We start from the raw sequence: 16,098 nt of genomic DNA on the forward strand, positions 1-16,098 counted from the left end.
AATAGTTTATTATTTACTTTTTAGTCCATTTTTATGTTGTTTTTAAAAACTTTTTGTATATATATATATATATATTTTTTACAAATTACAACAATCTCGTTTTGTTTCAATCGGTGTTATTGAAACGACATTATTTTTACCTTTTTTTATCTTGTTTTTATCCTGTTTTCGTATTGCTTAGGGGCCGTATTCTCATCTCTCCGTTAAGCTTAACGGAACTTTTGTCTGAAATTTCATTACAATATTTCTAAGTAAATGACGAAAATTTATATAAATTCGTTAAAATAAAACTTATACGAAAATATAACATTTATGTTTAAAAAATTATAATTTTAAATAAATTTTTTATTAATGTAATTTAAAATTTTTTTTGACTTACTTACGTTAAGCTTAACGGAGAGATGAGAATACGGACCCTGAAACGCTGATGTATGAACGGTTTAAACGGTAATTTTTCCAGGCAATAACAATTCTCGGTCGCTAGGAAGCAAAGCGCCATATTCAAACAACTTAGATTTTCAAATTTTGCTACTATTTTTATTTTAATCATTTTTAATTTATAGCATAAGTTAATTTTAATGATATAACATTTTCTACGCTTTATTTTAATAATATAACAATTTTTATTTTTTCTGTTTTGTCTCCCTCCAACAAAGTCCATTTTTCGAACAAATATTTATATGAATACAATAACTTTTAAAGTTTTGTAATGAATAAGGGTTATTACTATATAAAAATAAGATGTACAGATTTTTGAATAAATCTTTCATAATTTTAAATAAAATATAACTCTTTTTTGGTTTAAATTTGAGAACTAAAAAGTCAAGAATATATATATTTTTTTACTGTTTACATACATCGACTGAAAAATAAGTAAACATGCAAGGAGTGTTGCTACATTGACTGACAAATAGGTAGAACATGCAAAAAATGCTGCTACATTGATTGAAAAATTGACAAATAGGCAGAACATGCAAGGAGTGTTGCTACATCGACCTGACAAATAGGTGAAACATGCAAGGAGTGCTTCTTTTATGTGAATACAATAACTTATATATATATATATATATATATATATATATATATATATATATATATATATATATATATATATATATACATATATATATATATATATATATATATATATATATATATATATCTGTATATATATATATATATATATATATATATATATTACTGTGATTTTTTTTAAAGACACTGCTTGTGTCTATATATATATATATATATATATATATATATATATATATATATATATATATATATATATATATATATATATATATATATATATATATATATATATATATATATATATATATATATATATATATATATATATATATATATATATATATATCTGTATATATATACAGATATATATATATATCTGCATATATATATATATATATATATATATATATATATATATATATATCTGTATATATATATATCTGTATATATATATATCTGTATATATATATATCTGTATATATATATATATATATATATATATATATATATATATATATATATATATATATATATATATATATATATATATATATGTATATCGGTATATATATATATATATATATATATATATATATATCTGTATATATATATATATATATATATATATATATACATATATATATATATATATATATATACATATATATATATATATATATATATATATATATATACATATATATATATATATATATATATATATATATATATATGTATATCGGTATATATATATATATATATATATATATATATATATATATATATATATATATATATACATATATATATATATATATATATATATATATATATATATATCTGTATATATATATATATATATTACTGTGATTTTTTTTAAAGACACTGCTTGTGTCTATATATATATATATATATATATATATATATATATATATATATATATATATATATATATATATATATATATATATATATCTGTATATATATACAGATATATATATATATATATATATATATATCTGCATATATATATATATATATATATATATATATATATATATATATATCTGTATATATATATATCTGTATATATATATATATATATATATATATATATATATATATATATATATATATATATATATATATATATTGCTGTGATTTTTTTTAAAGACACTGCTTGTATTTAAAAAAGCACAAAGTTTTAACCCAAAATTAATGTTGTAATAAATCCCTTTATTTTAAAAACCCAAAATTAGTTTTGTAATAAATCCCTTTTTTTTAAAAGTCTACAGTATCAGATTTTTATTAAGTTATTATTAATTACTTTTTATTGTTTCAAACATTTTTTTAGTATTAAATACATGTGATAATATAAGTAAAATCATGCTGTTTATAAAGTAGTTTCTTCTCTTTGTTAATATGACTTCACTTTTGCAAAAAAGAGATGGATCAGCACCATATACATTTTTTAGTCGCCCTCGTCCTGTTCAACAAAAAGCAAGCAAATATCGTGATGATCAGTAAAAATTTTTTGAAATTTATATTTATATATAGTTTTATCTTATAAATTAAAATTTTTATTTTGCATTCTTGGATTTTTAAAATTATGTTTCTTTATAAAATTATAGTAATATTATTAGTTTATACTAATATATTAGTGTTTTATAATTTAAATATCTGCATTAAGATTAAATAAGGAAAATTTTTCAATATTTCTTAATAATTCTTAAATATGAAAATTTAATTGCATTTATTAAAAAGTTAATTACAAGTTATAAATAAACAATTGAAAGTTACAATGAATAGGCAGCAAAAGAAAATGTTAGTTATTAAATACAAGTTGTAGTTTTGATTCTTTAAACCAGACATTCTCCTTTTTTTACTTTAAATTACTTGTATATTAAATACAATATAAATTTTAAAACATAAGACACTTTTATATTCTTAAATTTGTAATACTTACAAAACAATAAACTCAAGTACAATATTAGGATAATATACCTTTACCCTTATCTTGCTTGTCCGTAGTACCAAATCTAAATTTAATCTTATCTCAAAGTACAAGTCACAAACATCAAGTCTTGATTTTTTTTTATCTATTATTTATTTTTTATCTATTATTTATTTTTTGTCTGGTTTGACCACAGCAGTGGTTAGGTTAATCAAAAATCATAATCTTTTTTTCTCCCAATGGTAAATGAAAGGATAAGATTGTTTATGCAGATTAGGAGATCATGTAGGTTAATACTGCTTAAAAATCTCATAGGACATGATAAGTATCTTAAAAGTAATAATAGGTTCCTTGTTATACTATATTTAAAATATGTTAAAAAGTCTGACTTTCTAAATATGACTTTCTTTCAGCTTTGCTTCAAGATTTTTTTCTAGAAGATAAATATTTTTAGAGTTATGCCTGGAAAGTAGAAATGAACAAGAAAGATTATTGTTATTTTATCTTTATGAAAGAGTATTTAATTTGAAATTCAATTTAAATTTAAAATTAAGTACTCTTTCATAAAGGTGACACAACATAACAGCCTCATTTTAAAATAATATTTTTAAAGTTTTGTAGTTTGCAGCCAATATGGTGTATCAACGTAAGATCAAGTACTACACACTGTGTATTTGTATTTACAACTAAAACTCAATTCTGTTTGTAAATACTATTCAATAGAGTGTTACAAACAAAGATAGTGGGAAACATGTTACAAGTAGTGGAAGTGTTACAAGCAAAATTAGTGTGATACATGGGAAAGTATCAATTGATTCAAGTTAATTACTCAGACCTTTGAATATAAATAACTATAAATATTAACAACTTACTTCACATTCATATATTGCTAAATGCCAAACTCCCTATTCAAAAAAGCTTAAAAATATCATTAGAATAAACAACACTGTACATAACATACAGCTATTAAATATTTCAGGTAAATTTTTAAATTAAATATACAGCATTAACTGTTCTATTATTTAAAGGGTGACAATAATCATGACACATGATTTGAATATGAATTTCAAAAGAAAATCTATATAATATATATAGTAGATTATATTAAAGTTTATTAATATCAATAAAATTGGTTATTCTTTTGATGTATGTTATGCTCATTATAAAAATTATAAAAAATTTTCAAATCTGTGCCACCATAAAGAAAATTTCCAGGTAACAGCTGAATGGATAGTTTTTACAACCAGCCATGGGAAATCAATCCTTGTGATGACATATAGAGCACAACAGTAAGAGCAAGTTTGCAAAGATCTTTTGAAAGTCAAATATTGACAGTTGATCAAATGCTTGCGTTTTGTATTATATTATATTAGCACAATCACATTTTATAAAATTTTGGAAGCAGTAATAGAAAGTTGACAATGACTAAAGTAATGATTTGATATAGGAAAAACTGTTCCATGAAGCAGATGTTATGCTGTTGAAAGCAGCAGAATCTGATGTTGTGGTTGTTCCAAATCTAAATTTGCATGTAAGTACAATTCGTTTTGAATGGTTACAGAGATAAATTTACTACAAACAATATCTAAATTGATCCTGATTTATCTCAAAACTTTGTGTAGCCATCAAGAGATGATGTCTGTTAGGTACCGTTGTTGAATTTGATTATAATTATCAATGTCTTAACAACAAGATTAGAGCGAATATATAACATTGAAGTGAATGATTATATTACTAGAAATAATAATTTTTAGTTTTTTGAGTTTTAAAATTTTAAGTTTTAAAATGCTACATATTTGTCAGCTACATAAAAATATACTGCTTTAGATATTGTTCTAAAATATATAGTATAAATTTTAATAAAATATATAGTATAAATTTTAATAAAATATATAGTATAAATTTTAATAAAATATATAGTATAAATTTTATGATTTAGTGAACCGGATGTACAAATCTTGTATGGTAACATAATGTATGATAGACGTATTATTCGAGGAAATACTTATGCACAAAACACATTACCAGTGGTAAATAGTTGCTTAAAAACTTTTTAAAAATTTTATGTTATTATTATCATTATACTTTAATTTAAATTATTAAATTAGGTTTTGTTTGGTAAAGTGATGATGAATTATTTCATACCATATCACAGTAGGCCAGAGTTCACTTTTACTGAACAAAACTATCAACTCGTCAAAAAAGATTTGAGGACTATTTTTGCACTGTTTACTAATTTGAGGATTGCAGTTTTAATGGTGACATAATTTTTAATTTTGATTTGCTATGAATACCTAAATTGCTTAGCAACCACATGTTTTATTAGTCGTAATAAATATTAACTGGACAAAAGTAGTTTGGATTACTCCTCTAATTACTACATTGAATATTTTTTATCCTACAAATATAGTGGTACTATGGATTTTTTATTTGGTTGATAGTGACCCCTGGCAATGTTTATCTGGTTGATAGTGACCCCTGGCAATGGTTCATTTTAAATAGTTACTACCTTAAGTGACTTTCTTAAAATATGAAAATTATAAACAAGACTAATTTTAATGTGGCAGTCTGATTGAAAATTATTTTATGGATTTAAAAAATTAAACACATACCCAATTACTAATTTTAGGTGTTTTTATTGGAGTTTTTATTCCAGGGCTCTATTATATATTTCATGAAACTACTCCATAATTATATAAAAAGAACTTAAAGCTTAAACCTTTTTGTATATATAATAATATAAAAGTTTTGTTTTAAAATTATTTTTCAAAATAAAACATATATTCTGATAATTGTAAAACAGCTTTAGCTTCTTTTTTTTTTACCATCTTTGTGCAAACTACAACCTGATGCCACAGTAGTTCTGAAGATGAAAAAGATGCAACTAATTGCACTAACTAAAATATTTTTTTATTACTTCAAGTATCAAAGTTCACCTGGGATCTGCCAGATACTACAGTTGGGATAAGAGCTTTCTTTATCAAAGGAAGCAAGTATTTCAAGTCTTAAATTACTGGACCACCTAGGGTTGCAAAAGTTGTCAACTATATAAGTGAAATTTTAACTGAAAAAAGTACTTCAAATACACCATCATTTGAAATCAATTTATTTGATTTCTTACTTACGCACAAAATAGTGTTGCAATAGCTTATTTGGCAGGTAATACTTGATTTTCTTTATTTATGCAATAAAAAGAGAGTTTTTAAAATTAACATCAAATTTATGTTTATTAGTAACGCAAAGATTTTCAAATTAAAAAAAAAAAAATTAAAAAAAAAAAAGTGCTTTTTATTCTACAGCTTAGAAGCAAAAGACATAATAATAGAAGCAAAAGACATAATAATAGAAGCAAAAGACATAATAATAGAAGCAAAAGACATAATAATAGAAGCAAAAGACATAATAAAACAAAAATATTCACATTTTTTAAAAGCTGAATGTTTAAGCTATAAAATGGTGTATAATGTAATTTTTATAAAATGTATTTTTTTACTTTTGTTTACCATCTGGCCCACTGTGTACATGTTTAAATAAAACAAGAGAAGTTTAAATAAATTTTGAAATATTTACTTTTGTTCATTACCTTTTTTTGAATAATTTTCACCACTGTTATAAAAAAATGGTCAAAAACTACTTTGAGCTGACCATTTTAATAGGGTGAAGCTACAATGTTTTCCGACTCCAAAAATGTAAAACTTGAACTTAACTATAGGGTCAAATCATTATATTTCAACCAATGGCCTGTGTGTCACCCTCTCTGATTTTCCTGATTTTTACATATTATTATGTTTATTATGTAGATAGGTTAAATTTGAAATTTCAGACTTCCAAGTACAACAGAACAAGTTCAGAAGTTATAGCCTTAGAAGCATGACACAGTAGCCTCCCTCAATTTACAAATGGTCAAAATAGCTTACTTAAGAGCTGTATAACTTTTTTCTCACTTTCAACAAGTGTCTCATTTTTTCTAGAACTACTTTCTGAATAGTTCTCTCTTTAAAAAAGTGATTTTTAATAACTTGTATTAAATTAGAAAAAAATTATGACCTCCTCAACTTTGGAAAAAATCCTAAAATTGCTAAAATATGCCAAAATGAAACTAACTGTAGCATTTTTCTATTAACTGACAAGTCTTTACAGATAAGTTTTCTGATTAGCTACTACTGCCTGCAATAAATGGGCAAAATATAAAAAAAAAATTCTGAACTGTTGTACTTGGAAGTCTGAAATTTCAAATTTAACCTATCTACATAATATACATAACAATATGTAAAAATCAGGAAAATCAAAGATGGTGACCCGCAACATTTTTTTCAAATTGGTTGAAATATAATGATTTGACCCTATATCATCCACAAAAATAATCTTGATTTTTAGTTTTTAGCTTTTAGCACAATAGCAAAAAATAACAGCTTTTCGAGTTTTGCATTTTTTTAGCATTCAAAAACACTCTAAAAGTATAATTTATTCTAAAAGTATAATTAACCTATTGAATAAAAACATGGTTTACTTTGTTATTCTCTGAATTTTGATTCTAAGCATAAAAAATTTATAAATTTGCTAAATATGAATTTTTCTTAAAGTTGAATTCCATACAAATGCTTGATGTTGTAAACACTTGAAAAGAGCCTTTTTGCATATTCTGGATGATTGCGGTCTCTTGTATCTCTGCCAGTCTGAGCTGAAACAATGAAACATTGGTTCTGTGGCTTGCTCACTAATAATCCCCAAGGAAGCCTTTTTGATCTCAATGAATTGAAGAAAACAGCATGAGATTTTGAAAAAAACCATTTAAAAAAAAAAAAAATTTAAACTTTAAGAAAAAACAACAGTTTTTTAAAAAAAGAACCATGGTTTTTTTGGTTTAAACTCCTTTTTTTAAATTGGCCTTGTTTAGTCAACTTTTTAAATTAAAAAGAAGCGTTAGGAAATTTACTTTATTAAATTATATTCTCTATCAATATTACTGCTAAAATAACGCTCTGTATATAAAATAGGGATCATATTTTTCCAGACATTTCGAGTATTCCGGATATTTCTATAAACTTTTCTATTTTCCAAATATCCAAATGGCTTTCTAGAAATACAAGTTAAAAATAATTTTTTTGTCATCAAATAGTTAAAGCAGTAAAGGTATTGTTCGCCAATTACTTTATGCTATGTTTTACTTAGGTGAGGCATTGTTTGTACAAATAATTTTTTCTTATTTGTATGCGTATATTAATTAATAAAGGGATTCCCAAGTGCCGCGAGAAATTAGAGTAATTGCTCAGCTTTATGTGAATAAAAATTTGCGCTAAAAATTTGTTTATGTAAAGCTGATCAATTACTCAAAAAACGCTGAGTAAAAGCAATTGCTTTTTATTCACCCAGTCTATTTAAAAAAGTATTCATGTATTTAAATCATAAAATAACTTTTGAGTTAATTAAAATTACCAAATCAATTTATTTATTGAGATATTAACAAAAAAGCATTTATTATTTTGCCATTATACTTCCAGTTGAGAGGTTAATATAAACTTAATATTTTTTGTTGTAAAATATCTGGTTTGAATAATAAAAGTACTTATTACAGAGTTTTTTTAAGGAATTTTCAAACAATTTCACAATTAGGTTAGGGTTTTCCCCTTAAAAAAATGTTTGCGTTTTAGTTCATTTGGAGACTTTTGACAAAATAAAATTTATTTTGGTTTTAAGATTTTATCAGCAAAACTTGTATCATAATTTCTTAATTTTATATCTATAGCGCTAATATTAATTTTGTTTTTAAAATAAATCAAATATAAGTTAGATTTTTAAACCGTATACTTATTGAGATTGTTATTTTTATTCAGTTATTATATGTTTCATAAATGTTTATATATAAAATTTAAGATTTGATGTCAGCTTTATAATGATTTCTTATAATAAATATGAAAAAAATTAAAGTCCAAAATTTTGTTTTGAGGTATTGTCAAAATTAATACCACCAAATATATTGTCAAAATTAATACCACCATACAGAGAACGTGAATGTTTTTGTATCTCCAAGGCCTCACTAGAGTGTCCCATTCCCGCAAAATTTTTGAATTATCACATCAACTTTTAAATTAAGGTAAAGACTAAGAAAAAAAAATTTTACCAAGTATTTTTAAGAAATATAAAAATTTAAGGGTCCCTTACTCAGAAAAAGTTGAAAAAATCTTTTTTACCAGTTTTTTGAGTATTTTTGCTTAAAATATTAACAAATATACTCCTGAACAACTTCAACTTTTCGCAAAGTATTATTAACTACTCATTTATATTGCATAAAAAATTCAACTTGAAAAAAAAATTTATTTAAGGGTCCCCAGTTTAAGTAGTCAAGTGGTTTTAAGCATTTTAATCTATGTTAATATAAGATACAATTAGCACTGTTTAAAAACAAATAATCAAGTATTCATTAAATTTTTTTTTCGTTCTTGAAAAGAAGCTTGTTTGCGATGGTCCTCCACTATTTAAAGTAGTAGTTGAAGCTGCGTGAGATCTTTGACTTTATTTATAAATTCTTATATAAGTTTTACACCTCTATCGATGCAGTCATTCATAACTTGATAGTACTTAACAACATTTTTCATATAGTTGTAATCTTTCATCTTCATCCAGTGCTTGACAGGCAATTGCATCCAATTTTCCTGTTTTGCAGTCATCTTGATCAAGTTAAATGGTAGCCTGGAATGTGGATCAATTAAAGAGACAAAAGAAAGGATGTTGTCACCATCGACTTTCGGGAAAGATGGTTTTCCAGGCTTTATTTCTTCACTTCTTTGGGTGTTGTACAACTTCAATGCCAGAGCAGATCTTTCAATGGGCAAAATGTCCTCATCAAACATTGCAAAGATAACTAACTCTTTAGTTAAATACCAAAGGTGTCTGTTGCAAGACTGAATGGCTGTATCAGAATCAATTTTGTCTGTATCATGGTGCTACTGCATATCGGCAATATAATGATCAACTTTCAGTGCAATAATTGAGATGCTACTTTGTAAAAATGCCTTGCGTGAAGCAGAGTGATAAAATTAGCCATTCTTTTCAATTTATGACATTAATCCGGGTTGAGCAATGCAATCTGTTGCTCCAACATGATAAGTTTCAAGATGTACAGCTCATTGTGCATAAATCTTTCACAATAATGCACACCTGGTTTTTTGAAGTTAAACATCTTACCTTTTGACAAGTCACCTCCCAGGTAATAAACTGTTAGTTCAATAAATTCTTGTTAATCAACCCTCGGAAAGATATTCTCCTCAAGGCACCTACTAGCCCTTTAAGAAGGTTCTCTTCTGGCCACTCAAATTTTGTTATATCTGTAGGCTCAGAAGAAATTGAATCCTAAATATCTTGAAGCATTTTCAAAATTGGCTCGATTGGTCTTTTTTAATGACTTCCATTAACTGCATCCCAGGCGTGATGAATATGCAGTTCACAAACATTATGGCGACAAGCTGTACACAACAGTGTATGACCTACTTTTTTTTCAATGAGTGCTGCACACTAGAAGTGTTGTCGAAAACTAAGGCAATTAAATTATCTAACAGTTTCCAGTTAAAAAACACTTAATGAAGGCATCTTTCTAGATGTGACCAGAAGAGTTGATAGTTTCATGGATTTCTAGAACTTTTTCATTTGCATTGTTTAATGACCCATCCCAACCACTAGCCAGATTAGCAACATACTCCTTTTTCTTTCCTACATACAAAAAATGTTTGTTTTAAAATATTTTAGTATTTTTCAATATTTGCATTTCCAAACACTTAAAACAGTAAGCAAGTAATAAATTAACCATCGATTTACCAGTTAGTAACAAAACAAGTTTTGAATTCCAGTGACCAGGTAGATTAAGAGATCGCTTCTCTTGATATTTCTCCTTTCTTTGAGCAACTTTTTTTTTCTTCCTAGTTCTACCCTTACACGTTAATTACGGTTACAGTGAACTGATAATCGCGAGATAGGCAAATAATGTAGCAAACTACCGCAAACTTTGATGACTTTTGCTTCAACAGCCATTTGATCTCTATTGCTGAGGCCTTCTTCGTTTGGAGACATAAATGAATGGAGGGGGCATTTGAGCTTGAAAAGGATCTCACTTCTGCTACAGTATGTGGCTCACAGTGGCTGGTGAACTTCAATACAGATAAAACTCAATTTTTTTCTGCCAATCGTTATCGCAATAATTTAGATCAATAATTTATGAACGTGATGTACTCGATGAGTCATCTACTCTTCATCTTCTAAAATTAATTCTTACTTCCAATCTTTCTTGGAAACCACATATCAAATCAGTTGCAAAATTAGCATCTGCTAAGGTTGCATCTCTTTATTAAGCTCGTCAATTTCTTACTTTGGATTCTATTCTCTATCTCTATAAATCTCAAATCCGGCCTTGTATGGAATACTGTTGCCATATCTGGGGCGGTTCTTCTAATGATGCCCTTTCTCTTTTAGACAAGGTGCAAAAACGCATTGTAAACATAGTTGGACCTGCTTTTGCAGCCAACCTCCAACCATTATCACATCATCGTAATGTTGCTTCTTTTTCTCTCTTCTACAAATACTATAATGAACACTGCTTTAAAGAGCTAGCGTCTCTTGTGCCATCTACTGAAATTCATTCTCGTGTTACTTGTCATTCAATTAAGTCTCATCCTTTTTTTGTGACTGTTCCTAAGTACTCCAAAAACTCTTATTCATCAAGTTTTTTTCCTCGAACAACTGCTCTTTGGAGTTCGCTTCCTTCATCTTGCTTTCCTGATTCATATAATTTGCAATCCTTTAAGTGGTCCGTCAATCGTTATCTTGCTCTACAATCTTCACCTTTTCTCTTTCAGTAACTTTCAACTTTAATTAGTGACTGATTGCAGCCTCGTTGAAAGCGAAGATGTTTAAAAAAAAAAAAAAAGTTTGTGTGGTAATTCGAAAATTTTACAAGATTGGGACACCCTAGGCTTCACAGACTTTTCTATCAAATTTTTTAGCCTCCACTTTAAATCAAAACTTCAAATGCAAACAGGGGTTCAACAACACCAGAAACGCTTGACTGAAGGCATAGTTCTCTTTCTTCTTAAGACTGCACTCTTTTAGGTGTAATTTCTGATCAAATTGACCATGCTCTTTCTCTTTACTTCTGTACCTATATTTTTGTTATTGGTAATTTTAATGCTAATTACACTGAATGGCTTGGCTCTAACACCACTGACCCTGCTGGCACTAAAGCCTATAACTTCTACATTTATCAATCTCTTACTCAGATAGCTAACTTTGTGGCTCGTTTTTCTTATCTAACCCGAATCACTTTCTTTCACTTCTTGATTTGTGTTTTATTTCTGACCCAAGCTTATTTTCAGTTTCTCCTTGTTCTCCTGTAGGTAGTTCTGACCATGCAATGATCTCTATAAATCTTTTATTCCGTATTTTTTTCTTTGGACTAACTCTATCATCAGACTATTTACTACTAGCCTAAATCTGAATAGGATTCTTTTTGTGATTTTCTTTGTGATGGTACTTGGGCTGATCTTTTTTCTCTCTCAGCTGACAAATGTGCCTCCTATGTAACCTCCTGAATCCAGGCAGTCATGGAAGCTTTTATGTCTTCTTGTCGGTTTCAAGTCAAGCTTCATTCTACTCCATGGTTTTTACTTTCTTATGCAACTGCTATATCTAATCATAATTATTTTTTTAATCTTTTTCAAAAAAATAACTAATGATGATGCTAAGCTCAATTATTCCTAATTTATGGAATCTTGTATTTCATCTCAGAAGTTACGCTCTAGAGACTTTTAGAAAATCTTCAACAGCATCTTTAACAAATTTAAGTCTAATGTTCATCACAACAACCAAAGTTTCTTAAGTTTTACTGTGCATTGGATATCTCTAGATTTTTTTCTTGAACATGCAGATTTTTACTGTGCCTACATAACTGAGAAAATTATTCTCGATATATTACACAGAATTAGCACTAAAATTGAAGCTAGTATTTCACAAGTAACAGCAGTATCTGTGACATCTAACATGTGGACATTTCAACACAACAACCAAAGTTTCTTAAGTTTTACTGCGCATTGGATATCTCCAGATTTTATTCTTGAACATGCTGTTTTAGCGATGAAGCCATTTTCTTGTTCACATCCTGGTACCAATATCGCAAAAGAACTCAATACTATTGCAGAAAGATGGAGCATTTCACATAGCAAGATCCATTTTCTTGTCCTTGACAGTGGAGCCAATATGAAAAGGTGTATGAGATGCAGAATATGGTTGCCAAATTTTTTATTTTTTTACTACAACTGGCTGTCAATGTATTGCTAAGTTCTCAAATAGAAATAACACAGGTGGTAGCTGCTGCAAGATGAATCATCACTCATTTTAACCACTCTAGTATAGCACAAGAAAAATTAAAATGCATTTGTCAAGAACTTAAACTGCCAGACAACCAATTAATACAAGATGTAAGCACAAGCTGGAATTCAACATACTATTTATTGGAGCGATTACTAGAGCAAAAGTGAGCTGTCTCGTTGTATATAACTGATCATAATTCTTTAAACAATTTAACACCTGCTCAATGGGAGGTAATAGAATAATGTATTAAACTTCTTAAACCATTCAAAGAAATTAAAAAAATAACCATCTTGGGTATTTCTTGCATTTCTGAGGTAATTTTACATGTTGTCACTTTAAAATACTTGGGAAAAGAAGAGATAGCATAGAGAACACCCAATTTATAAACAATGAGATTTTTGCTTCAATCTGAACTTGAAGTGTGGTTCAATAAAAATGACAAATATAAATGAAAAAAATGTAAATGAAAATGATAAACAATAGTTTCTGGAATCGTTTTGAGGAAGTTGCTACCGAAAACATGCACACAGATGAAGATATCGAACAGAAAAGTTCAACAGAAAACAAAATTGATTTATTTATGTAAAATGTTTGCCTAGATCAAAAAGCAGATCCTTACAAGTGGTGGTCAACTAATGCAAAATGATATCCAACCCCAGTAGAATTTGCTAAGATTTACTTTTAATCTCCAGGTAATAGTGTATATAGAGAGCTGGTATTTTTGGAAGCAGGTATAGTTTATGAGGAAAAGTGGAATTGTTTGCTATCAGCAAATGCCAAAATTTTTTTTTCATTTGTCATAATTTTCCACTGATAAATTTCAAGTATTAAACTAGTTCTAAATAAAATTTTGTTGTGATTAATAGAATCTTATATATATAATATATTCATTATTTGATTAATCTATTTATTGTATTATTGTAGTAATATATAGTAATATAATCTATTTCTAATGTGATTTTTTTCATGTTTCAGTATCCATTATTCTGTGGAATAGTTTGCAATATTTGGCAGAATACCGAATAGTGTAAAATGTTGCTGAATACATCGATTACCAAATAGTTGCTTAATATTCATGGCATCTCTAGTTATTAGTAAGGTCATTGGGCTTTTGATCAACAAATTTCTAAAATCCTATCTTAAGTCAAATAATTTACTGTCAGACAATCAATATGGTTTATGATCTTCTTGCTCTACAGTTGACTTGCTAACTGGTGTAACTGAATGATTTTATTGTGCATTAGATGGAGGCAGCAACGTTAAGGCTATTGCTCTTAAATAAATATTTGGTCTTCTGGACTTCTTCATAAGCTTGCTTCATATGTTGTATCTAAAAAATTTTTTGAGATGATCAAATCATTTATTTTAAACCGCTTTATTAAAGTTATCCTTAAATGCCAACTGTTTTCTTCATTCCCAGTAACTTTTGGGTTACCTTAAGGTTTTATCCTTGTTCTTACCAGTTTTGTTTCTTATCTATATTAATGTTGGGAGTGAATCAGAATAAAAAAAAAAGAATTTCTATCCATTGATGAACCCTATTTTTCCACAATAAAATCAATAAAACAACACAAAATATGAAACACTATAAAATCAATGAAACATCATTAAATGCTCTGGACACCAACACCCCAGGTGTTAGTGTCCAGAGCATTTGGTAGAGAAATGTTAAGAAAAAATTGAATTTTCTGACACTGCTGTGCATTAGGAGTTTTTACAATAATTATTAGAGCTTGTTTATAGGTTAAAATGTTTTAGGTTGAGAAGTTTAAATGTTTAAATGTTTGAAAGCATTACATGGAGTTTCCAGCAATTTTCTCAAAGATGGTAATTGAGCTCTGAGAATATATAAAAATCTTGATTGTCGTTTAATAAAGTTAGAAGTTTTTGTTAAATAATAATACAATAACATAAATAATATAGAGTTTAATTTAATATTCTTTTAAGAGCACCCTCAATTTATTATATATATATATATATATATATATATATATATATATATATATATATATATATATATATATATATATATATATATATATATATATATATATTTAATAAATTTATTATAAGTTAATTTAACTCTAATTAGTTAAATAAACTTGGATTAATTTTACTAAACAATGTTAATTATTGGAATTTATAATTTGCAAATTTTGATTAATGAGTTTTATATTTCTTCTTTATTGTTTACAACTTTTAAGTATACAAAAGTTTTAATGGCTGTGTAGTAATATTGTAGTAATAATACATGGTAAATTAAAAACAAATAATACATGCTAAATTAAAATTAACCATGTGCATTTTTTTGTAAAAGTATATTATGTAATTTTTGTAAGTATAAGTTATGCATGGAAGTGTATGTTATGCTTTTTGTAATTTTAATTTTTAACAGAATGTTCAACCAGATCCTGTTGAAGCTCAAAAGCAACAAGAAATAAGACGACTTGCTCTAGCTAGGAAGAGAGCTAAACAGATATTAAAATCACAAACTCCTGAGCCTGTGGAAGGTCGTAAACATATTGATGTACAAACGGAATTATATTTAGAAGAATTAACTGACAGAGTTGAAGAAGCTGATATTTTTACGCAGACTGATACATTTTTAGATAGACCACCAACTCCTCTTTTTATTCCTGCAAAATCTGGAGTAGATGTATCCACACAAATTCTCGATGGAGAAGTAAGTTGCTTAAAATAGAATTTTATGGAAGTAGATTTTCAAACTTTTAAATGCAGTGTTAAGTTTATGA

The 16,098-nt window shown here is 26.6% G+C and overlaps 1 protein-coding gene across 1 annotated transcript in view; it reads left to right on the top strand.

The window, feature by feature from the left end:
- Positions 1-2,358: 2,358 nt before the first annotated feature.
- The window catches only part of LOC100211327 (radial spoke head protein 3 homolog), a 33,521-nt gene continuing 19,781 nt past the window's right edge, over positions 2,359-16,098 (top strand). The window contains exons 1-3 of the mRNA XM_065792882.1: positions 2,359-2,558; positions 4,929-5,019; positions 15,741-16,028. Of these exons, the coding sequence (XP_065648954.1) occupies positions 2,458-2,558; positions 4,929-5,019; positions 15,741-16,028 (480 nt within the window). The 5' untranslated portion in view covers positions 2,359-2,457. The remainder of the gene's footprint in view (positions 2,559-4,928; positions 5,020-15,740; positions 16,029-16,098) is intronic.

The sequence above is a fragment of the Hydra vulgaris genome, chromosome 03 (assembly GCF_038396675.1).
Source record: "Hydra vulgaris chromosome 03, alternate assembly HydraT2T_AEP".
NCBI lineage: Eukaryota > Metazoa > Cnidaria > Hydrozoa > Anthoathecata > Hydridae > Hydra > Hydra vulgaris.